The sequence below is a fragment of the Bufo gargarizans genome, chromosome 2 (assembly GCF_014858855.1).
Source record: "Bufo gargarizans isolate SCDJY-AF-19 chromosome 2, ASM1485885v1, whole genome shotgun sequence".
Classification (NCBI taxonomy): domain Eukaryota; kingdom Metazoa; phylum Chordata; class Amphibia; order Anura; family Bufonidae; genus Bufo; species Bufo gargarizans.
Window position 1 is genome coordinate 703,590,936 of NC_058081.1, and position 25,183 is coordinate 703,616,118.

The 25,183-nt window shown below is 46.4% G+C and overlaps 1 protein-coding gene across 1 annotated transcript; it reads right to left on the minus strand.

The window, feature by feature from the left end:
- Nucleotides 1-18,017: 18,017 nt before the first annotated feature.
- CAMK2N1 (calcium/calmodulin dependent protein kinase II inhibitor 1) lies at nt 18,018-24,978 on the minus strand. Its single transcript, XM_044278609.1, has 2 exons — nt 24,780-24,978; nt 18,018-18,673 (listed from the first exon to the last, which is right to left on the minus strand). The coding sequence occupies exons 1-2, from the start codon at nt 24,964-24,966 to the stop codon at nt 18,609-18,611; spliced, it is 252 nt and encodes an 83-aa protein (XP_044134544.1). The 5' UTR covers nt 24,967-24,978; the 3' UTR covers nt 18,018-18,608.
- Between the last annotated feature and the right edge of the window lie 205 nt (nt 24,979-25,183).

Sequence of the window (25,183 nt, forward strand, 5' to 3'; positions counted from 1 at the left end):
CGGGAGGGACGCAGGACAATGAAGAATGCGTGCCTGCCTCACCATGCCGGACACAGGTAAGTATTAGCTTTTAATATTTTTTTGTTTCTGTGTGTGCCAACTTTGGGGGGGCAGAGGAGGACATGGGGCAGTGTGGTAGCAAATCAGTTCGGGAGGGAGCAGATTATTAAATGGGGGCAAATTACTTCATGTGGGGCAGATTATTACTTGGGGGCAAATTACTTCATGGGGGGCAGTGTGGGGGCAAATTCTTCATGGTGGGAAGTGTGGGGGCAAAATACTTCAGGGGGTGCAGTGTGGGGGCAAATTATTTCATGGGAGTGCAATGTGGGGGCAAATTATTTCAAGGGAGTGCAGTGTGGGGGAAATTACTATATTGGGGCAGTGAGGGGGAAATTACTATATGGGGCAGTGTGGGTGAAATTACTATATGGGGTAGTGTGGGGGAAATTACTATATGGGGGCAGTGTGGGTGAAATTACTATATGGGGCAGTGTGGGAGAAATTACTATATGGGGGCAGTGTGGGAGAAATTACTATATGGGGCCAGTGTGGGCAGGGCCGGTGCAAGGATTTTTGCCAACACAAGCGAAGCTAGATTTTGGCGCCCCCCCCCCTCGCAGCTCACCTGCGAGGGGGGGGGGGGGCGCCCACCTCAGGTCAGACCAGGCATCAGCCCCCCAATGTTAATCAGACCTCAGATCATGCCCCCATGTCAGCCATCATGCCCCCATGTCACATTTCTCCCCCTCCATGTCACATTTCTCGCCCTCCATGTCACATTTTTCCTCCCTCCATGTCACATTTTTCCTCCCTCCATGTCACATTTTTCCGCCCTCCATGTCACATTTTTCCGCCCTCCATGTCACATTTTTCTGCCCTCCCCCAGGGTGCGCCCTAAGGCAGCCGCTTGGTCTGCCTTATGGTAGCACCGGCCCTGAGTGTGGGTGAAATTACTATATGGGGCTAGTGTGGGTGAAATTACTATATGGGGGCAGTGTGGGTGAAATTACTATATGGGGGCAGTGTGGGAGAAATTACTATATGGGGGCAGTGTGGGAGAAATTACTATATGGGGCCAGTGTGGGTGAAATTACTATATGGGGGCAGTGTGGGAGAAATTACTATATGGGGGCAGTGTGGGAGAAATTACTATATGGGGGCAGTGTGGGAGAAATTACTATATGGGGGCAGTGTGGGTGAAATTACTATATGGGGGCAGTGTGGGTGAAATTACTATATGGGGGCAGTGTGGGAGAAATTACTATATGGGGGCAGTGTGGGAGAAATTACTATATGGGGCCAGTGTGGGTGAAATTACTATATGGGGCCAGTGTGGGTGAAATTACTATATGGGGGCAGTGTGGGTGAAATTACTATATGGGGGCAGTGTGGGAGAAATTACTATATGGGGGCAGTGTGGGTGAAATTACTATATGGGGGCAGTGTGGGTGAAATTACTATATGGGGGCAGTGTGGGTGAAATTACTATATGGGGGCAGTGTGGGTGAAATTACTATATGGGGGCAGTGTGGGGGAAATTACTATATGGGGCAGTGTGGGGGAAATTACTATATGGGGCAGTGTGGGGGAAATTACTATATGGGGCAGTGTGGGGGAAATTACTATATGGGGCAGTGTGGGGGACATTACTATATGGGGCAGTGTGTATGGGGGCAGTGTGGGGGAAATTACTATATGGGGGCAGTGTGGGTGAAATTACTATATGGGGGCAGTGTGGGTGAAATTACTATATGGGGCAGTGTGGGGGAAATTACTATATGGGGCAGTGTGGGTGAAATTACTATATGGGGCAGTGTGGGGGAAATTACTATATGGGGCAGTGTGGGGGAAATTACTATATGGGGCAGTGTGGGGGAAATTACTATATGGGGCAGTGTGGGGGAAATTACTATATGGGGCAGTGTGGGGGAAATTACTATATGGGGCAGTGTGGGGGAAATTACTATATGGGGCAGTGTGGGGGACATTACTATATGGGGCAGTGTGTTTGGGGGCAGTGTGGGGGAAATTACTATATGGGGGCAGTGTGGGTGAAATTACTATATGGGGGCAGTGTGGGTGAAATTACTATATGGGGCAGTGTGGGGGAAATTACTATATGGGGCAGTGTGGGTGAAATTACTATATGGGGCAGTGTGGGTGAAATTACTATATGGGGCAGTGTGGGGGAAATTACTATATGGGGCAGTGTGGGGGAAATTACTATATGGGGCAGTGTGGGGGAAATTACTATATGGGGCAGTGTGGGGGAAATTACTATATGGGGCAGTGTGGGTGAAATTACTATATGGGGGCAGTGTGGGAGAAATTACTATATGGGGGCAGTGTGGGTGAAATTACTATATGGGGCAGTGTGGGGGAAATTACTATATGGGGGCAGTGTGGGGGAAATTACTATATGGGGGCAGTGTGGGGGAAATTACTATATGGGGGCAGTGTGGGGGAAATTACTATATGGGGGCAGTGTGGGGGAAATTACTATATGGGGCAGTGTGGGGGAAATTACTATATGGGGGCAGTGTGGGGTCGTTGCTATTAGGGGGCATTATTTTTGAGGACACGATACAGGCATTATTACCTGGAGCACAATATAGGGTGTTAATATTACTGGGGGCACTCTAGGGGACATTAGAATTGCTGTAGACACTAAAGGGACCTTTGGGGTAATTTATCAAACTGGTGTAAAGTAGAACTGGCTTAGTTACCCATAGCAACAGATTTCACCTTTCATTTTTGACAGTTCCTTTGGAAAATGAAAGGTGGAATCTGATTGGCTGCTATGGGCACCTAAGCCAGTTCTACTTTACACCAGTTTGATAAATGACCCCAATTATGAGAAATCTAACGTGTCTGTGTAACAAACTCTGTAGAGATGAGATGCGGCTGAAATAATTTGCCATGGTGGTCTGGGTCAAACGGAGGAAAAGATGAAAGAGAAGATCTACATGACAGGAGATGTCCCTGGATGTAACAGGTATGTGGTTCTGTATTCCCCTATATGTAGAGCTGGCTCACTACTGTGACCTGCGTCTCATCTTCTCCTCCAAGTCTTTTTTTAATCATATTCATATGTATTTAAAATTTTAATTAGTCACCTGCAGTCCTATGTAAGAGCCCAGATAACAGTGATAACTTTCTGTGTGCAGATAATGTAGTAGATGTTCCATGCAGTCCTATGTAACACCCCAAATAACACAATAGTTCACTGTGTTATGTGGGGTGTTACATAGGACTGCAGGTAACATCTATGACATCTGTACTCAGAGTTATGAGATGGTGGGTGTCCGACTCCTGGCACCCCCACCAATCAGCTGTTTGAGGAGACCGCGATGTTAAAGTGAGCGCCGCAGCCTCTTTGCTCGTTTCCAAGCACAGCGCTGTCCATTTGATAGCACTGTACTTGGTATTGCAGATCAGACCCAATCACTCAGATGAGACAGAGCTGCACCAGGACCACATGAACGATGTCTTATGGCCTAGGAAGAGACTTTGGCTCTTACGAAGCACCGCAGCCTCTTCATACAGAAAAAAAAACGAAAACTAAAATGGAGGGGGAAGGGGGGGCCCAGGTTGGGTAGACAGCCCCAGGCCTATCATGCACTTAATCCACCCCTGTTCACTCCCTTAAGCTTTACCTCCAGCCTGACCAGTCTCCCTGTCCCCCAGTATGATGCTTCCACCACCATGCTTCACTGTAGGGATGTTACTGGGCAGGTGATGACCAGGGCCTGGTTTCCTCCAGATATAACATTTAGAATTGAGGCCAAAAAGTTCAGTCTAAGTTTCATCAGACCAGAGAATCTTGTTTCTCACAATCTGAGAGTCCTTTAGATGCTCTTCTGCAAACTCCAGATGGCTTTCATGTGTATTTTACTTAGAAGAGGCTTCTTTCTGGCCACTTTATATAAACCCTAGATTGGTGAAATTCTGCAGTGATGGTTGACCTTCTGGAAGATTCTCCCATCTGCACACAGGATCTTTAAAGCTCATCCAGAGTGACCATTGGGTTCTTGGTCACCTCTCTTACCAAGGCCCTTCTCACCCGATAAGTTTGGTGGGGCAGCCAGCTGTAGGAAGAGTCCTGGTTGTTCCAAGCTTCCTCCATTTAAGAATTATGGAGGCCAGAACTTCCGGCTCCAGATCTGTTCCTCTACACAATCATTTTACCACATTTTACAATCAATTTACCACAGGTGACTCCAATCAAGGTGCAGAAACATATCAATGATGATCAGGAGAAAGGGGGAGGCCCCAGAGCTAAATATCAAGTGTCACATCAAAGGGTCTGAAGCAGGGGTGGACTGGGCCGGGGGGCAGGGGGGCAATTGCCCCCCGGGCCTCCCTGGCTTGCTGTCCCGGCCGGCCGGGCCGGAATAAACTGCCACTTTAAGCCAGGGAGACGGGGAGCAGGGGAGGCGTGTTGCCGGCAGCCTATCAGACAGGCCGCCGGACCGGCGCAGGCGGCGCGATGACGTCATCGGCGCGATGACGTCATCGCGCCACCTGCGCCGGTCCTGCGGCCTGGCTGCGCTGCCGTAAAGTGATTACATCTGTGCTGGCTGGAGGCGGGACCGGAGTATTCCAGAGAAGCAGGGAGGTAAGTATAAGTCTGACTGACATTTTTTTTTTTTCTTCTTTATTTCTGTCCCTATCTGGCTACTGGCCCTGGGGTGGCACTTTTTGAGGGGGGTGGGGGGCAGGGGAGCACAATCTGGCTACTCCTGGCACATTAGTGGGGGGGGGCCCTATCTGGCTACTGGCACATTAGTGGGGGGCCTATGGCTACTGGCACATTATAGGGGGGCCTATGGCTACTGGCACATTATGGGGGGGGCTATGGCTACTGGCACATTATGGGGGACCTATGGCTACTGGCACATTATGGGGGACCTATGGCTACTGGCAGATTATAGGGGGGGGGCTATGGCTACTGGCAGATTATAGGGGGGCCTATGGCTACTGGCACATTATGGGGGACCTATGGCTACTGGCACATTATGGGAGGCCTATGGCTACTGGCAGATTATAGGGGGGCCTATGGCTACTGGCAGATTATAGGGGGACTATGGGCTGATGGCACATTATGGGGGGGCCTATGGCTACTGGCACATTATAGGGGGGCCCTATGTGGCCACTGGCACATTATAGGGGGCCCTATCTGGCTACTGGCACATTATAGGGGGCCCTATCTGGCTACTGGCACATTATAGGGGGCCCTATCTGGCTACTGGCACATTATAGGGGGCCCTATCTGGCTACTGGCACATTATAGGGGGCCCTATCTGGCTACTAGCACATTATAGGGGGCACTATGGGGACATTAGCTCAACTGGGGATATTACAAGGGGGTATTTTGTGCACTGTCTATTATAAGGAAAATTATTTCTACTGGGGGGGGGGGCATTATGGTGGGCTTTATTACTCCCCCATGGTATGACCCCCTAGTAGCAGCACCAGCCTCTCCCTGCTCTGCTATCCCTCTGCCCTTTCTCCAAATCCTTATTATGAAATCTTTCTCATTAGGATAAAACACAACATCAGCTCCACCGAGCCCGCGGCCAAAGTGTGGAAGTGGCGTCCGAGATCCCCAAGGGCCAAGTAACTGTAAGTTTTCAAATGAAATATGTTTATGTTATACACATATAGCCTACACTGTGCTCCACAATATACAGTATACCGCTACACTGTGCCACACAATATACCGCTACACTGTGCCCCACAATGTACAGTATACCTCTACACTGTGCCCCACAATATACAGTATACCTCTACACTGTGCCCCACAATATACAGTATACCTCTACACTGTGCCCCACAATATACAGTATACCTCTACACTGTGCCCCACAATATACAGTATACCTCTACACTGTGCCCCACAATATACAGTATACCGCTACACTGTGCCACACAATATACCGCTACACTGTGCCACACAATGTACAGTATACCTCTACACTGTGCCACACAATATACAGTATACCTCTACACTGTGCCCCACAATATACAGTATACCTCTACACTGTGCCCCACAATATACAGTATACCGCTACACTGTGCCCCACGATATACAGTATACCTCTACACTGTGCCCCACAATATACAGTATACCTCTACACTGTGCCCCACAATATACAGTATACCTCTACACTGTGCCACACAATATACAGTATACCTCTACACTGTGCCACACAATATACAGTATACCTCTACACTGTGCCCCACAATATACAGTTTCTCCTGCAAAAGTCATCAAGTGTCATGGGGGGGACACAGAGCAGCGCCCAGCGGGGAGGAGAGAATACACGGATGCAGCACTGTATCAGCCAGAAAATGACACTTTCGGCATTATACCAAAAATGCAATTTTCGGCTGATATGTTTCGGCGGCCGATATATCGGAGCATGCCTAGTTTATTTTGTTTTACTGTGTTGTAATTTACATGGCTGACGAAAGTGGCAAGGGGGGGGGGGGGGGTCAGGAGGAGGCAGGGGAAATGGGAAAGCAGGAGGGGGGCTCAGTGGGCCTCTGGGTGTTACTTGCCCCCTGGGCCAAAAGTTGCCAGTCAGCCCCTGGTCTGAAGACTTATGCCCATGCAAAGTTGTAGTTTTTGCTATTTTAGTGTAAGTAAAATACTAGTATTTTGCTGTATTTGTGAGAGGAGAGGCTGATTACATGGCTACTTACTTGCACCTGTGAGGCCAGGCTGGTTGGGTACTAGGCTATTTATAGGCTCCTGTAGGCCTAGGCTGACGACGGTTCAGCTGATTTCACCCACCCACCCACCCACGCCATCTTACAGTCACTTCATATAGGGGTGGCCCCCTTTAGGCTGCCCTACAGCAGCAGTTACGGCACAACTCTACTGCTTGTTGAAGATAGGGTTAGATAGGTTAGGGACACCTTTCTGATAGCCGATCCGAACACAAATAAAATAAAGATTTCTAACATTCTGTTTTCACTTTCTCATTATGGGTTATTGAGTGCAGAATGATAGCGGGAAACACTTTTTTTTATTTTAGCACAAGGAGCAACAAAACGAAATATGAAAAAAGTTTTAAAAAGTCAGAAGACTTTCCGCATGCACTGTATATGAACTTTCACACCTTGATATTTTATTTTTTCATTGCTTTTATGGGTAAACTTCTTTATACATAAACTCTTTTTTTTTTATAATTCCTGTTTGTCACAAAGTTACATGAAGGTGGACGGGGTTATTAAAGGGTTTCTACCACTTCGGTGTCACATATTTGGCTGTCAGACACTAGCGATCCGCTAGTGTCTGCTCTGCCCAACCATCCTAATATAATTGCTTTTGGGGCAGCCGTTTTGATAAAAAAAGAACTTTTATTAATATGCTAATGAGCCTCTAGGTGCTATGGGGGCGTCATTAGCACCTAGAGGCTCCATCTACCTTCAGAAACTGCCGCCGCCGAGCGCGTCCCTCCAGCCCGCCCATCTCCTCCTGAATGCGATCCTCCTTGTGAGCGTATGTATTCTGCGCATGCGCAGTGAATGTCTGACCGCTTCCTTGCTCAGACATCTCCACTGCGCCTGCGCGATGACGCCATAGTGCTCCGAGGAACAGGCGCAGTGGAGATGTCTGAGCAGGGAAGCTGTCAGACATTCACTGCGCATGCGCGGAATACAGGCGCTCACAAGGAGGATCGCATTCAGGAGGAGATGGGCGGGCTGGAGGGACGCGCTGGGCGGCGGCAGTTTCTGAAGGTAGACGGAGCCTCTAGGTGCTAATGACGCCCCCATAGCACCTAGAGGCTCATTAGCATATTAATAAAAGTTCTTTTTTTATCAAAACGGCTGCCCCAAAAGCAATTATATTAGGATGGTTGGGCAGAGCAGACACTAGCGGATCGCTAGTGTCTGACAGCTAAATATGTGACACCGAAGTGGTAGAAACCCTTTAACAGTCCTTCAAGGCAACTGCAACCATCAGGCTGTCTGCTTTCAGGAAATATTTAGGATTGAGGAATGCACTTACTTTTCAAGGAATGTCGTCCATGTATTTTATACTTTGTTCCTTCTTTTTTTTTAAATCTCACCTTAAAACCAGACTTTTCATATTTCATGTTCTAGTGATGTTAGGAAGATATGTAAAGCATGTAAATGTAGGTCTAAGTGGTATGTGTGAACTCTTTATTTTGAGTAGGTGTGGTGTGTATAACGTACGGCTTAAGTCCCACTTTTAACCAATAATATAAACTTTTTATGCCATTTTTATATGTCCAGCCCAATTTTTTTCTAATTACTGTATACTGTATATGCCATATGGGAAAAACGGAACGAAAAAACGGAACAGAAACGGAAACACAACGGAAACAAAAAAACGGAACAACAGATCCGTGAAAAACGGACCGCAAAACACAGAAAAAGCCATACGGTCGTGTGACAGAAGCCTAAGGCCTAGTTCACACGAACGTATGGCTTTTATAGTTTTTTGCGGTCCGTTTTTCACTGATCCGTTGTTCCGTTTTTGAGTTCCGTTGTGTTTCCGTTTCCTTTCCGTTTTTCCGTATGCCATGTACAGTATACAGTAATTACAAAGAAAAAATTGGGCTGGGCATAACATTTTCAATAGATGGTTCAGAAACAACGGAACGGATACGGAAGACATACGGATGCAGCCTGAATGAAGCCATGGAACGTGATTTGCGGCCAAATATAGGACATGTTGTATCTTTCAACGGAACAGAAATACGGAAACAGAATGCATACAGAGTACATTCCGGTTTTTTTGCGGAACCATTGAAATAAATGGTTCCGTATACGGACCGTATACGGAACACAAAAAAACGGCCCGTACGTTCGCAAAAAAACGTTCGTGTGAACTAGGCCTAATTGCAATAATAAGCGCATCGAGGCCCTTAGGGTAAGACTGCGTGTACACAAGTCTATACATCATCATCAATACCGGAACAGTTCCAGCATTAGGGTCCATTCACACGTCCGCAATTTCGTTCCGCATTTTGCAGAACGGAATCGTGGACCCATTAATTTCTATGGGGCAGCACTTCCGGGTCCGCACTGCCGTTCCGCCAAAAAAATAGAATATGTCCTATTCTTGTCCGCAATTGCGGACAAGAACAGGCATGTTCTATTAGTGCCGGCAATGTGCGATCCGCAAAATGCGGAAACGCACATTGCTGCTGTCCGTGTTTTGCAGATCCACGGATCCGCAAAACACTTTGCGGACGTGTAAATGGAGCCTTAATTAGGGGGTCTCCGCCACACCTTACATCTACACTAACATGACTTCTTACGAAGATCTTTTAAAGGGGTTGTTCCCCAAAAAAATATTCTACATTTTTCAAGCCAGTGCCCGGATATGAATACATTTGTAATTGCATGTCATTAAAAATTTTGTATAGCCAGTGAGTTATTCAAAATTTTTTTATTTCTATAGCGCCACCTGCTGTTTGTTCTTTTTCAAATTTCTCTGTCCTGCTGACTGCCACCAGCTGCAGCAGAAAGGAAACGTCCCCTGATAAGGTGCACGCCCCCTAAGTTACCAGCCTGAAATAAACCTAGCCAAACAACTGGAGCAGTGAAGGAGGAGATCTCGGTGTGAGGAGTGAGGTACCAGGCGGTCTCTAACTTTATTAGAAAGAGATTGTCATGCACTACACGAGATCGGAATTCCATGGGATAACCCTTTTAAAGAGGCAGGCACCTTTTTATAACCTTTATATAAAAGCCCCTTTTTCCTTTGGTCCCCCACGGCAATGATCGGCTTCAGCTTTTAGTTTCAATCAAAGGCCGTCAGTATGGGGCGCAGGTCCCGGCACATCGGCAGCACCCCACTATATTAGGGTGCCATGATGTAAAAAGGGGTCTGTCCAATCATGGAACGTCCTGTAGAGATAATGGAGGAGGCAGTTATCAGGAGCCTCATCTATCGCCCAGAGACGGGACTGGTCATCCTCTGGAGGAGCCGACACATCAATCTGATTTCATTGGTCACTATGCATCATTATATTTACCCTGTAATGACAATCATCCTTTGGTTTAATAGGGTGGATATATATATATTTTATTTTTATTTTGCCTTTTATCATCACAGCAGTATTTTTTTTTATTCTTCAGCTTGACTAATGTATGATGAGTATTGTGTATGATCGATGCATGATGATTGTAAAATGTATGATTGCTAATATATGATGACTGATGTATGATGATTGTAAGATGTATGATTGTTGATGTATAATGAGTTCATTATAACGATGATGTATGATTGTAAGGCGTATGGTTGATGTATAATGAGTATTATGTATGATTGAGATATGATTGCAAGGTGTATGATGATTGAAGTGTATGATAACGATGATTGTATGATGAAAGTAAGATGTATGATGAGTAGACTAGGATGTCAGCGTGATGATAGATGGATGATGGATGCATGATGAATATATGATGAGTGATGATTGATGTATATGACGATGATTATTGTATGTGTGTATGATACATGATGAATGTAAGATATATTATGATCTTTTGATTGATGTATAATTAATGTATGAGCATATGAAGTATGATGCGTGATGTAAGATGAGTGTATGATATATCACAGTTAATATGATTGTATGATTATGTACAAATGCATCATGCAAAGTGACTGATGGATGATTGATGGATGACGTCTGTATGTTTGGCACACAGAGGATGGTTTACACTGGATACAATTGTAATGAAGGAGATTGAAAATGTTGAGGAAGACTGCATTCACCTCCCGGAGCTTCGCTCTCAGGCTGAGAACACGCAGCGTCCCTCCGTACACATATGTGGGGGTGCAGCGTGGGTCGTGTTCCTCTCGATCTGGGCCCAGGCTGCTTTCCATGACACGTTCCAGCCCCGTCATCTGCGTTTAGCTTCCTCGGAGCAGGAAGTCTGGGAGTACACAAAGTCCAGGTCAGCCGTCACCTCGCCCTCACATTGGAGCTGGTGTTTATACAGGGGGATGGGGGGTGGGGGGGCTGAGGAAATGTCATCAATCTTATCCAAACCCTACAACCGCCATGAGAAAGTCGCGAAGACGGATAGGACATATAGGCACATACCTAACGCCAAACTTGTAAGGAGGTGAACCGGTTCCTTGACGTCCATAGTGGGCAAGCGCTGTATGTGTATACCACCATGGACCCCCACAGGGAGTACCGGGCGCCATCTGCTCACAGTGCATTTCGTTCATTTTGTAGAATTCTGTGCGTCAAGAATAACAGAAGTTGTGCCGTAGAATTCTACAAATTGAATTTTTTGTCTATACAAAATACTTTGTGCGTCACAAAATGCCTTGCGGAAAAATGGCGCCCCATAAAGGAGCGACCGAAGCCTCAGGAAGAGCCAGGCCGATGGATCTGGAGACAGGAAGGCCTCAGAGGGTCACTTGTGAGAGAGACTGTTGTCCAAGCGACTCACGGGCTGTCTATTGTGACCACAGCACTTTATTAAAAGGGTTTTCTGGGAGTTCAATATAGATGACCTAGCCATAGGACATCAATGTCTGACCAGTGGGGGGGGGCTACCGACACCCCCAACAATCAGCTGTGGTATTACGGTGAGCGCTGCAGCATCCTCACAGCATACCAAGCACAGCGCTGTACATCGTGTTGTGGTTGTGCTTGGTATTGCAGCCCGTCCACTTGAATGGGACTGAGTCTAGGACGAAGCTGCGGCAATCCTCCTCAAATAATTGATCGACAGGGGTGCGGGAGGTCACTTTCAAGTGTTGTCAGCATGGGTAGTCAGGAGGTAATTCCCGAGAAATGTATCAGCCTAGGAGACATCAGAGGCCTAGGTTTTGTAGGCTGTGGTATGGGGTAGCCTCCCTTGGACCCATAGTGGCATCTTGGGGTCAACCTGTCCTCCTGGAGAGTCTGTGGTGTGGGGCACAGTGCATTTAGCCTCCTTGTTCTGCCGCTAAAAGTGTGACGTTTCTGTACCCCTGTAAGTGACTGCAACCACTAAGCATCATATGCCTCTGTGAGAAGAAATAGCACATATTCTTCCTGCAGGAAGCCCTCGAAAAACCTCTAGACCTCCGGCAGTCCATAGTCCTGAGGGGAGGCGGAAGATCAGACGCCATCATGCGTAGAGAGTTGCCCTTTAACAAATCCAATGACTGAAAGTGGAAGTTATAAGAAATAGAAAATATATCCTCCATAAAAGGGCGTTGTGCTTCAATAAATATTCTACATTTTTCAAACCAGCCCCTGGATCTGAATACTTTTGTAATTGCATGTCATTCAAATTTTACTATAGCCAGCGAGTTATTCGATAAAATGTATCTGTATAGCGCCACCTGCAGTTTTTTTCTGTTCCCTAATTCTCCGTCCACCTCACTGAGGTGGTCGCACGCACACAGTTTAAATTGTCAACTGCCACCAGCCATATCTTCTGTTACAAGCGGTGGCAGTTACAGAGAAAGAGCTACAGCAGAAAGGACGCGCCCCCCTGAGTTGTCATAGGGAGATAGCAGAAAGGACGTGCCCCCTGACTTGTGATAGGGAGATAGCAGAAAGGACACACCCCCTGAGTTGTGATAGGGAGATAGCAGACAGGACGCGCACCCTGAGTTGTGATAGGGAGATAGCAGACAGGACGCGCCCCCTGAGTTGTGATAGGGAGATAGCAGACAGGACGCGCCCCCTGAGTTGTGATAGGGAGATAGCAGACAGGACGCGCCTCCTGAGTTGTGATAGGGAGATAGCAGACAGGACGCGCCCCCTGAGTTGTGATAGGGAGATAGCAGACAGGACACGCCTCCTGAGCTGACAGCCTGAAGTAAATCTAGCAGAGCAATGAATGGGGAGATCTCTGGATCCATGTGAGGTGCAGGGCTGGTTCTAGTCATCTTCTATATGATGTCTGATTTGTATTTTTTACATCGTGGCGTCGCCCCTTTAAAGGAGACATGCATTCTTCCACACCCCGCAGCCCCCCACCATATTCTGGGGTACACAGCGCAGACATTAAGACACAGATGACTCAACTGTATCAACATTTTATTGCAATAAAAACAGCAGTAATATAGGATAACTATTTCAAGTGCCTCTTCGTCCCTCCCCACCCCCGTTACAGTTACACGTTTTAACCCCTTCAATGGCAGAGGTTTTGCCGCAAACACATTTAAGAGGTACAAGAAAAAAAATATTAAAAAGCGGTAATATAACGGTTAGATCCAATACAATGACTCGCCAACTGGCCCCGCCCACATTCTCTGCAAATCAGCCCTGTGGCGCCGCTCCAGCATGATGGAAGAGGTAAACGGGAGCACCAAAGTCTCTGAGATAAAGAGTCGTATCAAAAAAAAAATAAAGTGCTCGTCCTCGATTTCACCTTGTGCAATATTTGGAGCGGTTCTCCAGTGCGCATCCTGCAAAACGCAGAAGGTCCCCCCCCCGGCAGGGTTGTTCACGGCTTGAATACCATTGCCCATGTATATTACGCTTTCAGACACGTAGAAAAAACAGCCAGCTTCTAATGGATGCAGATCAGACCTACAGCAGGTGGACATTCATGGAGATTTAACGGGACGCACCTACATTTATTCTATTTAGAAAAATCTGATTTCTAGTGCAGACGGAGATGTGGAATACCACGGACTGACTGCTGCCCTGTGGCTCCTAGCTGACAGTCTCCGGTAGCTGACAACCACAGACTTTTTATTATTATTTTTTAACACTGTTGTCAGGCAGTCAGCTCCACAGCTACCAGACTGGCAGTACTTGAACTTTACATTTCTCTTTCTGCACTAGTAATCAGATTTTTGTATAAATTTGGGCAGAGATCCTCCATAAAAGGGTATCTGCAGTATTTTTCCATAGTTGTCACACTTAGACCTCTATGGACATATTTCATGCCCAGAGGCAGCACTAGGGACATGTGCATGTAGCATTGGAACAGTGGGTGTACCTAGCATTGGAACGGCAGGGGTGCACCTAGCCTTTCTGCTGCCTGAGGTGAAAACTGAAACGGCGCCCCCCACCCCCCCAATTTCTTAACCTAACCCCTTTGCCACAATGAAAGCGCTCATTGCTCATGACCCTTCTGCTGCCCCCCTCTCGCCCCTACCTAGTGCTGCGCCTCACCTGGCCTCATTGGTGGTGCGCCCCCTTTTTCTGGGGCTGCATTCAATGACTCAAAATCCCAGCGCCAGATACATTTAAAGTAAGTTAAGGGAAGTTTCGTCTAGTTCACTTTAGTAAAAGTCTTGGCTGAGTTTGGTGCTATATGCCGTCTGACAGCCATTTTGAAAATCTGCAGCTCACACGGTCCATCAGCATCCATTAGGAAAACCTTGGCTGTTTTTTGTACAGTTTACCATAGCAGCCATTTTAAGCCCTGACTATTTCATATTCAGTCTACCATGTAGCAGCCATTTTGAATTCCTGACTGTAGCAGCCATTTTGAATTCCTGACTGTATCACTACAAAGAGTCCGTCATAGCAGCCATTTAAATTTTTTTTATTATTTTTTTTAAAATCATGACTATTTGTCCACATAGATGGCTGTCGCAGGTAAGCAACGCAAGAAAAACATCATCATCAGCGTTATTATTATTTCCGGACCAGGGCGCAGAATCGATTTTAGTTACTGAAGCTCCCCTGGAAGCAAGACCGCTGGGGGTCGCTGGTCAATGACGTACGTTGCTTACTTGAGACTTAAAGCTTGGGTAGGAAATGCACCGTGAACGGCGTAACCGTAAATTATTTCAGGAAACTCCACATAATCGACACAAATCCACCTCCTATAACCGCACGTTTGCCCTCCAACTCCAGATCTTCCCGCATCACCCACCATTTTATGCAATAAATCTGTCCCTGCGGGATATCGGAAATCCTGAGCCATGCAGATAACATATTCAGTGCTATTTTAAAGTGTTCACACGCTGGTAGACGCCATTTTGTGAGCAGTCGCACAATCTCGATTTGTGAGCTTTACATGATAATTGCGCGCCGCTGCGTAGTGACGGAACGGCACAACTATTCCCCTTCATTTCTACAGAGGAGAAAGCGTCATGGCAAATGGCAAGACAGAAGTATAGCTGTCAAGGTCCAAGCTCCGTCAGTTTGTCAGACAGTCTACGGCGGCTGCCCACAAAATGGCTGCCTCCATAGTACACAGAGGACGGAACGCCCTTAAAAAGGGGACTTCCGCTGGATCCCCACCAGCGTTGCCAACATGTAATACAGTCCCGTTTGCCTCATTTATTTAAAGAAAAAGATATATCTATATACATCATCTAGAGTCGTAAGGAAGAACGTAAGAGTGCAGGATATTGTGACCATCTCAGCAGCTCTGAAGGATATATAATATATACACGCACACACAACGCAAAGCAAAATGGCGTACAATAAATCAACTCTCTGTGACGCATTAGAAAAAAAAATAAAAATCAGAACGTGTTAAATACCAAAATAAAAATCCAGACCAACCGGTGACCCTGCCCCCGCTATACCATTCCGTTTAAAGAAGCAGTGATTTTTCAGTCCAAAAAAAACGGATGAAAGCATCAATATTGCAGGCTAGGGGCAACTCACAGGTGGCAGAACTACAAGTCCCAGTCCGGTCTACACACGGGCCTATCGTTGCCCCCAGTAGGAACAAAAAATGGCCACCGAAGCTGACCCTAGACCTGAATATATTTTGGCACTATTTTACGGAACCACTGGGTGGGGGGGGGGGGGGGGGGGGGGGGGAAGGGTCACGGTGACTATTTTTTTTCTTAAAATCCCTTCAGCACCAAAGGGCCGGACGGGCCACAAAGGCATCCAGACCCCTCCCGTTGCGGTCAGCCTCAGTCTCCAATATATCAAATCTAGAACTTCTTAAAGAGACAACTCCCCTAAAAAATATCTTTAAAAAAAAAAAAAAAGGGAAGGGGTGGAGTTACAGCACACGCACACAGGAAGTAAACAAATATAACAAAGTGGCGGAACGGATGAGATCAGAGCAGGAATACAATTGTCTTTCTCTTAAAAAAATACAAATGATAATTTCTCTTTCTCTTAAGTTCTTTTTTTTCAGTTGTTTTTTTTTTTAACAAAACGATAGTCGAGGAACACGCGATATTGCACGGCTAAAAATGATTCCATTCGTCAAAGAATGTCACATGTCAAAACAATATTTGCATGCAAAGGTGCACAGCTTGTCACATATATATGTATCTATATATATGTCAATATTTTTTTTTGCAATATTAAATCATGTAAACAGTGTTTCGAACAGAGCGGGCAGGGCGGCTACCGCCCCGCGCTCCACCATGACATACAAGATTATTAACAGCAGTTTTTTTCTTTTTTTTTTTTTTTTTCCTCCCAGAGAAATCTGGGTTAAGATTAAAATCCTTCTGTGGCCCGGGGAGGCGTTCTTACGGTTCTGCGCAGCAGCTGATGAACGTCGCACTTCGAAAATGATGAAAAGAAAAAAGAAAAAAAAAAAATATACTCTCTAGTGATTTTTAACCCTCCTGTAGACAGAATGACCAAACCGACATAACAGGGGCCACTCGGGTTTCTAAAATTTTACAAAAAAGGGGACTTTATAGTCCCGATGTCATAAAAGTCACCCCCCCTCATTGCTGACATACGGATATGAGTCAGGAGCCAGTGATGGATAAGACTATTGGGTCCTGTGACCATTGGCGCTTGTGGCTACCGCTTTGGCGTCTTATGGCCTCCAGTCTTAATGCTGCCCACTAGCCACAATTTTGATGAATTCACAACTAATTACTAACTTTGGTTGCCCAGACGTCTGAAAACTCTACTAATGGTCCCTACTTGTTAAATGTTTTTTTTTCCTGGATTTTAATATTGATGACCTATCTTATATCGGATTGGCAGGGGTCCGGCCACACCTGATGATCAGCTGGTTGAAGAGAAGGCCACGCTCCGTGCGAGCATGGCCTTCTCTTGAACCAGCTGATCAGCGGGGGTGCTGGGTGTCGGACCCCTGCTGATCTGATATTGATGGCCAATCCGGAGGATAGGTCATCAATATTAAAATCCTGGAAAAAAAATGTGAAAGGTCTTCCTAAATGTTGGCGGGTAACATTCAAGAAGGTAAGACAGAGGATAAAGTTGTGCTTTTCGCACGGTCTAACCCTTTGAGTAGGTGGCCTCAACTCATTAAAGACCTACTGAAGCCATCAAGGTGTCAGCAGCATAAACCTACCCATCACCCACCCATTGCTCAATGACGTGGTCAACTATGGCCCAGATGGAGCTCAAATGGTCAAACCCAATGACCACAAAATCTATGGGGGGAAAAAAATGGTGGGCAACATTCAAGAGGGCTACATAGAGGATACAGTTGTGCATTTTGCACAATCTAACCCCCTCATATAGGTGGACTCAACTCATCAAAAACCTACTGGAGCTATCAAGGTGTCATCAGAACAAACCTACCCACCCATTGTTCAATGACATGGTGAACTTTGGTCTAGATGGAGACAAAATGGTCAAACCAATGACCACAAATCTATGGGGGGGGGGGAAATTGATGGGCAACATTCAAGAGGGCTACACAGAGGATAAAGCTGTGCATTTTTCACGGTCTAACCCCCTCGTATAAGTGGATACAACTCATCAAAAACCTACTGGAGCGATCAAGGTGTCAACAGAACAAACCTACCCATCACCCACCCATGGCTCAATGACATGGTGAACTCTTGCCTAGATAAAGACAAAATGGTCAAACCAATGACCACAAATCTATTGGGGAAAAAAATTGATGGGCAACATTCAAGAGGGCTACACACAGTTACCTCTCGTGTAGGTGGACTTAATTAATCAAAGACCTACTGGGGACATCAAGATGTCATCAAAATAAGCCTACCCACCCAAGATCCATCACCCACCCCTGGCTCAATGACATGGTCAACTTTGACCCAAATGGAGGCAAAATGGTCAAATGCAATGACCACAAATCTATAGGAGAAAAATTGTAAAAAAAAAAACAACAACAACAAAAAACCATAGGATAGGTGTTATGTGTGGAATGGTCATTGGTCCTGGAGAGCAGGAGAATTTTTTTTTAGAACTGCCATTGATGGACTATGCCATGGATCTATCCCTACTGTATGAACAGAGGCCACTGACCTGTAACCCCCTCCCATAGCCGCCATCCACGGACGGGTAAAACAGGGAGGGGAGCGTCATCTCAGCAAGGTCAGTAGGATATGATCCACAAGTAGCAACGTCCACGGTGTTATTGGCCTGGTCCAAAATCTCTTGGATCTTTGTTAATTTGGTGCCGGATTCATACTCGATAGAGAGGAGGGATAAGGGTAGGGGAATTTTTTGAATTGCCCCTCATATCATGTTAAGGAATGGAGGTGGACATTATACGTTCAGCTGCTGCATGGAGTTTAGTGTCAATGTCTATGTTCCCTTTTTTCGGATTTTACGTCTCTTATTGTTTCCAACGCCGGCCTAAGCCCCTCCCCTACGGACAAGTCCTTTGATGATCCGGTTAGGATGAGTCGTAACGTTGTTGATGGCAGCCGCAGATCCAGTTGATGGTGGTGTTAGGTTGGATGGTAAGATCCTTCAAGGGTGGAGGCGGGAAGATTAGACAGCAGGCGGAGCTTTCTCAGACATGAGAACGGCTTCAATCCGCTCGTCTTCTATCACCACTATAAAGAGAAGTACACAGTCAGAGCTACGGCACCCACGTGAGGAAAAGACCCAAAATAGCGAACTACTGAATATTCAATGGCGTCCACTGAGGCCCAGGCTACACAGGACACGTTAACGAGCAGTGGTCAGGTGTCCTTTCAGGACATAATATCCTACCCACTGCAGAGATGATGGCACCATACATACTCATTAGGTGCTGATGACATCATAAATAATCAATCGGTGCTGATGACATCATACATACTCATTAGGTACTGGTGACATCATACATACTCAGTTGCTGGTGACATCATACATACCCGCTAAGTACTAGTGACATCATACATATTCAGTTGCTGGTGACATCATACATAATGTCATCAGCACCTGAATATGTATGATGTCTTCAATATCTAAAGATTGTCTGGTCATCAGCAGCTGAAAAATATGTACAGCTCCTAAAGCCTGTGTATGATGTCATCAGCACCTTAGTATGTCTGATGTCATCAGCTCCTAAAGATTATGTATGATATCATCAGCAACTGAGTATTTATGATGTCACCAGAACCTAATCCTACATAATCTGTAGGAGCTGGTGACATCACACATACTAAGGTGCTGATGACATCATACATAATCTTTAGATGCCAATGGCATCATACATACTAAGGTGCTGATCACATCATTTACAAGCTTTAGGAGCTGAAGACATCATACATATTCAGGTGCTGGTGACATCATACATACTGATTAGGTACCGATGACATCATACATACTATGCAGGTGCTCATTAGGGATGAGCGAAGTCGATTCGCTCATCCCTAGTGCTGATGACATGACACAATGATTAGATACCGATGACATCATACATACTCATTAAGTGCTGATTACATCATACATACTCTGTAGGTGCTGATTAGGGATGATGACATGACACAATGATTAGACACGGATGACATCATATATAAATCAGGTGTTGATGCTATGATATATAATTATTAAGTGCTGAAAATATCATACATACTCATTAGCTGTTAATAACATCATAGAAAAACATAGGGTACTGATGACATCACACAAAATTATTAGATACTGATCACCTAAAGGGCTGTCTCACTTCAGCAAACAGCATTTATCATGTAGAGAAAGTTAATACAAGGCACTTACTAATGTATTGTGATTGTCCATATTGCCTCCTTTGCTGGCTGGATTCATTTTTCCATCACATTATACACGCTCCTATCCAGGGGTTATGACCACTGCAGTGTAGACACAAGGTGGCCGGGACCGGAGCTGCTGCACAAGCATGCCTATATGTGCCCCCACGATCCTGGCCACCAGAATGGCCACCCCTTTTTCCTATAGTGAGCAAGTACGACCACCACTGGTGGATTGCAGGGTGGTCGTAACCCCTGGAAACGAGCAGTGTATAATGTGATGGGAAAATGAATCCAGCCAGCAAAGGAAGCAACAAGAACAATCACAATACATTAGTAAGTGCCGTGTATTAAAGGGGTTTTCCGAGATTGTTTTCCTGATGACCTGTCCTCACCAACACCCGGGACCCCCGCAGATCAGCTGTTAGATAAGGCACCGTTGCTCCTGTGAGCGCCACGGCCTTCTCTCTGCTTTTTGTAGGCTGAATGACGACACGTTCATCGATCATGTGGCCTGGGAGCAGCTCAGCCCCATTCAAGTGAAAAGGGCTGAGTGCAATACCAAGCACAGCCACTATACAATGTACGGCGCTGTACCAAGCTTACCAAGGAGCGCAGCTGCTTTCTCAAAACAGCTGATCAACGAGGGTCCGGGTGTTGGACCCCCACTGATCAGATACTGGTGACCTATCCAGAGGATAAGTCATCAGTAAAAAAAAAAATCTCAGAAAACCCTTTTAACTTTCTCTACATGATATATGCCTTTTGCTAAAGTGAGAACCCCTTTAATATATAATATGGCTGATGCTAACATTGTATATAATCATAGGGAGCTGCTGACGTACATGAACAGAGGGTGATGCTGGCGTCATATATAAGCAGGGGGGGCTGCTGACGTCATATATAAACAGAGGGGGCTGCTGACATCATACATGAACAGAGGGTGCAGCTGACATCATACATGAACAGAGGGTGCAGCTGACATCATACATGAACAGAGGGGGCTGCTGGCGTCATATAGAAGCAGAGGGTGCTGGTGACATCATATATAAACAGAGGGTGCTACTGACACCATATATAAACAGAGGGTGCTACTGACACCATATATAAACAGAGGGTGCTCGTGACATCATATATAAACAGAGGGTGCTGCTGACGTAATATATAAACAGAGGGGGCTGCTGACATCATACATGAACAGAGGGTGCTGCTGGCGTCATATAGAAGCAGAGGGTGCTGGTGACACCATATATAAACAGAGGGTGCCCGTGACATCATATATAAACAGAGGGGGCTGCTGACGTCATATATAAACAGAGGGGGCTGCTGACATCATACATGAACAGAGGGTGCTGCTGACATCATACATGAACAGAGGGTGCTTCTGACATCATACATGAACAGAGGGGGCTGCTGACATCATACATGAACAGAGGGGGCTGCTGACATCATACATGAACAGAGGGTGCTGCTGACATCATACATGAACAGCGGGTGCTTCTGACATCATACATGAACAGAGGGTACTGCTGACATCATACATGAACAGAGGGTGCTGCTGACATCATACATGAACAGAGGGTGCTGCTGACATCATACATGAACAGAGGGGGCTGCTGACATCATACATGAACAGAGGGTGCTGCTGACATCATACATGAACAGAGGGTGCTGCTGGCGTCATATATAAACAGAGGGGGCTGCTGACATCATACATGAACAGAGGGGGCTGCTGACATCATACATGAACAGATGGTGCTGCTGACATCATACATGAACAGAGGGTGCTGCTGACGTCATACATGAACAGAGGGTGCTGCTGGCATCATATATAAGCAGAGGGGGCTGCTGACATCATACATGAACAGAGGGGGCTGCTGACATCATACATGAACAGAGGGGGCTGCTGACATCATACATGAACAGAGGGTGCTGCTGACATCATACATGAACAGAGGGTGCTGCTGACATCATACATGAACAGAGGGGGCTGCTGACATCATACATGAACAGAGGGTGCTGCTGACGTACATGAACAGAGGGTGCTGCTGGCATCATATATAAGCAGAGGGGGCTGCTGACATCATACATGAACAGAGGGGGCTGCTGACATCATACATGAACAGAGGGTGCTGCTGACATCATACATGAACAGAGGGTGCAGCTGACATCATACATGAACAGTGGGTGCAGCTGACATCATACATGAACAGAGGGTGCAGCTGACATCATACATGAACAGAGGGTGCTGCTGACATCATACATGAACAGCGGGTGCTGCTGACATCATACATGAACAGTGGGTGCTGCTAACATCATACATGAACAGAGGGTACTGCTGACATCATACATGAACAGAGGGTGCTGCTGACATCATATACAGAGGGTGCAGATGACATTATACATGAACAGAGGGTGCTACTGACATCATACATGAACAGAGGATGCAGATGACATCATATATAAACAGAGGGTCCTGCTGACGTCATATATAAACAGAGGGTGCTGGTGACATGTAAACAGAGGGTGCTGGTGACATCATATATAAACAGAGGGTGCTGATGACACCATATATAAATAGAGGGTGCTGTTGACATCATACATGAACAGAGGGTGATTCTGACATATATAAACAGAGGGTGCTGATGTGATGACATCATACATGAACAGAGGGTGCTGATGACATCATACATGAACAGAGGGTGCTGATGACATCATACATGAACAGAGGGTGCTGATGACATCATACATGAACAGAGGGTGCTGATGACATCATTGGCAGCTGATATTAAATATTAGAGTATATTCACATGTATCAGGAAACCACACAGAAAACACATGTATGTATGTATACCCCAACAGTGCAGGCAGTAATATTATGGGGTACACATGACTGTTTATAGGGTAGAGGCTGTGATATTATGGGGCATACATCACTGTTTATAGGGTACAGATAGTGATTTTATGGGGTACACATCACTATTTATACGATGCAGGCAGTAATATTATGGGGTACACATCACTGTGTATAGGGTGCAGACTATAATATTATGGGGTACACATCACTGTGTATAGGGTGCAGGCAGTGATATTATGGGGTACACATCACTGTGTATAGGGTGCAGGCTATAATATTATGGGGTACACATCACTGTGTATAGGGTGCAGGCAGTGATATTATGGGGTACACATCACTGTGTATAGGGTGCAGGCAGCGATATTATGGGGTACACATCACTGTGTATAGGGTGCAGGCAGTAATATTATGGGGTACACATCACTGTGTATAGGGTGCAGGCTATAATATTATGGGGTACACATAACTGTGTATAGGGTGCAGGCAGTGATATTATGGGGTACATATCACTGTGTATAGGGTGCAGGCAGTAATATTATGGGGTACACATCACTGTGTATAGGGTGCAGGCAGCGATATTATGGGGTACATATCACTGTGTATAGGGTGCAGGCAGCGATATTATGGGGTACACATCACTGTGTATAGGGTGCAGGCAGTAATATTATGGGGTACACATCACTGTGTATAGGGTGCAGGCAGTAATATTATGGGGTACACATCACTGTGTATAGGGTGCAGGCAGCGATATTATGGGGTACACATCACTGTGTATAGGGTGCAGGCAGTAATATTATGGGGTACATATCACTGTGTATAGGGTGCAGGCAGCGATATTATGGGGTACACATCACTGTGTATAGGGTGCAGGCAGCGATATTATGGGGTACACATCACTGTGTATAGGGTGCAGGCAGTAATATTATGGGGTACATATCACTGTGTATAGGGTGCAGGCAGTGATATTATGGGGTACACATCACTGTGTATAGGGTGCAGGCAGTAATATTATGGGGTACACATCACTGTGTATAGGGTGCAGGCAGCGATATTATGGGGTACACATCACTGTGTATAGGGTGCAGGCAGTAATATTATGGGGTACATATCACTGTGTATAGGGTGCAGGCAGCGATATTATGGGGTACACATCACTGTGTATAGGGTGCAGGCAGCGATATTATGGGGTACATATCACTGTGTATAGGGTGCAGGCAGTAATATTATGGGGTACACATCACTGTGTATAGGGTGCGGGCAGCGATATTATGGGGTACATATCACTGTGTATAGGGTGCAGGCAGCGATATTATGGGGTACACATCACTGTGTATAGGGTGCAGGCAGTAATATTATGGGGTACATATCACTGTGTATAGGGTGCAGGCAGTAATATTATGGGGTACATATCACTGTGTATAGGGTGCAGGCAGCGATATTATGGGGTACACATCACTGTGTATAGGGTGCAGGCAGCGATATTATGGGGTACACATCACTGTGTATAGGGTGCAGGCAGTAATATTATGGGGTACATATCACTGTGTATAGGGTACAGGCAGTGATATTATGGGGTACATATCACTGTGTATAGGGTGCAGGCAGTAATATTATGGGGTACATATCAGTTTATAGGGTGCAGGCAGTGATATTATGGGGTACACAGTATTACAGGGGAGGTATTCTGTATATAATTGACCAGACTGATAATATGGCAGAGGCAGAATTTAGGGGTACTTAGGGCATATGAATGGTCATACCCAGGGATACCTAAAGAAGGATTTTGGGGTGCAGGACAGATATATACATCAGTGATGGGGCACACAGACTACCTGGGGGGTGCAAGCATGCAAGATGTAGGGAGGATTGCTGGGGGGGGGCATGATACAGGTATAGGGGGGGGGGCATGATACAGGTATACTGGGGGGGCATGATACAGGTATACTGGAGGGGCATGATACAGGTATACTGGGGGGGCATGATACAGGTATACACATAGAAGCAGGAGGAAAGGTTTAGGGGTTTATTCGGTGCCTATAGGGGCACATGCAACAATGCACAATGTGGGGCTGATCGGCAGGATGACGACATGGGGTACCGGGTACCTACCTCTCTTGCTGCGGCCGATCTGGCCGAGTTTGGGGGGCCTCTTGCCTCCCCCCTGCCCCGAGCTGCCGTAGAAGTTGCCGGTGTCCTGCAGGCGGCAGGTGAGGGGGATCTGTCCGGCCATGTCCCCACCTCCGTCCGCGTAGTGCCCCCGCTGCTCGGCCTCACTGAAGGGCAGCACCTCGGACATGGCGACGCTGGGAATCCCCGGGGACACGGACACCGATCACTGCCCACTCCGGAGGACGCTGATCACTCACCGCGGAGACGCCCGATCACATCCTCCGGCTGGGTGAGCGGAGGGGACCTGGGGGGACAGCCCAGCCGTCAGAGGGGTCTGCACTCACCGCAGATTGGAAGGGGTTAATACAAAGCAGTGTTGGGGGCAACTGCTCTGTAAAGTGGGG

Coding starts and splice junctions, on each gene's coding strand:
- CAMK2N1 (XM_044278609.1), bottom strand. CDS start 24,966: ATGTCCGAGGTGCTGCCCTTCAGTGAGGCCGAGCAGCGGGGGCACTAC. Junction 18,674..24,779: donor GATCGGCCGCAGCAAGAGAG/GTAGGTACCCGG, acceptor TTCTCTTTATAG/TGGTGATAGAAGACGAGCGG.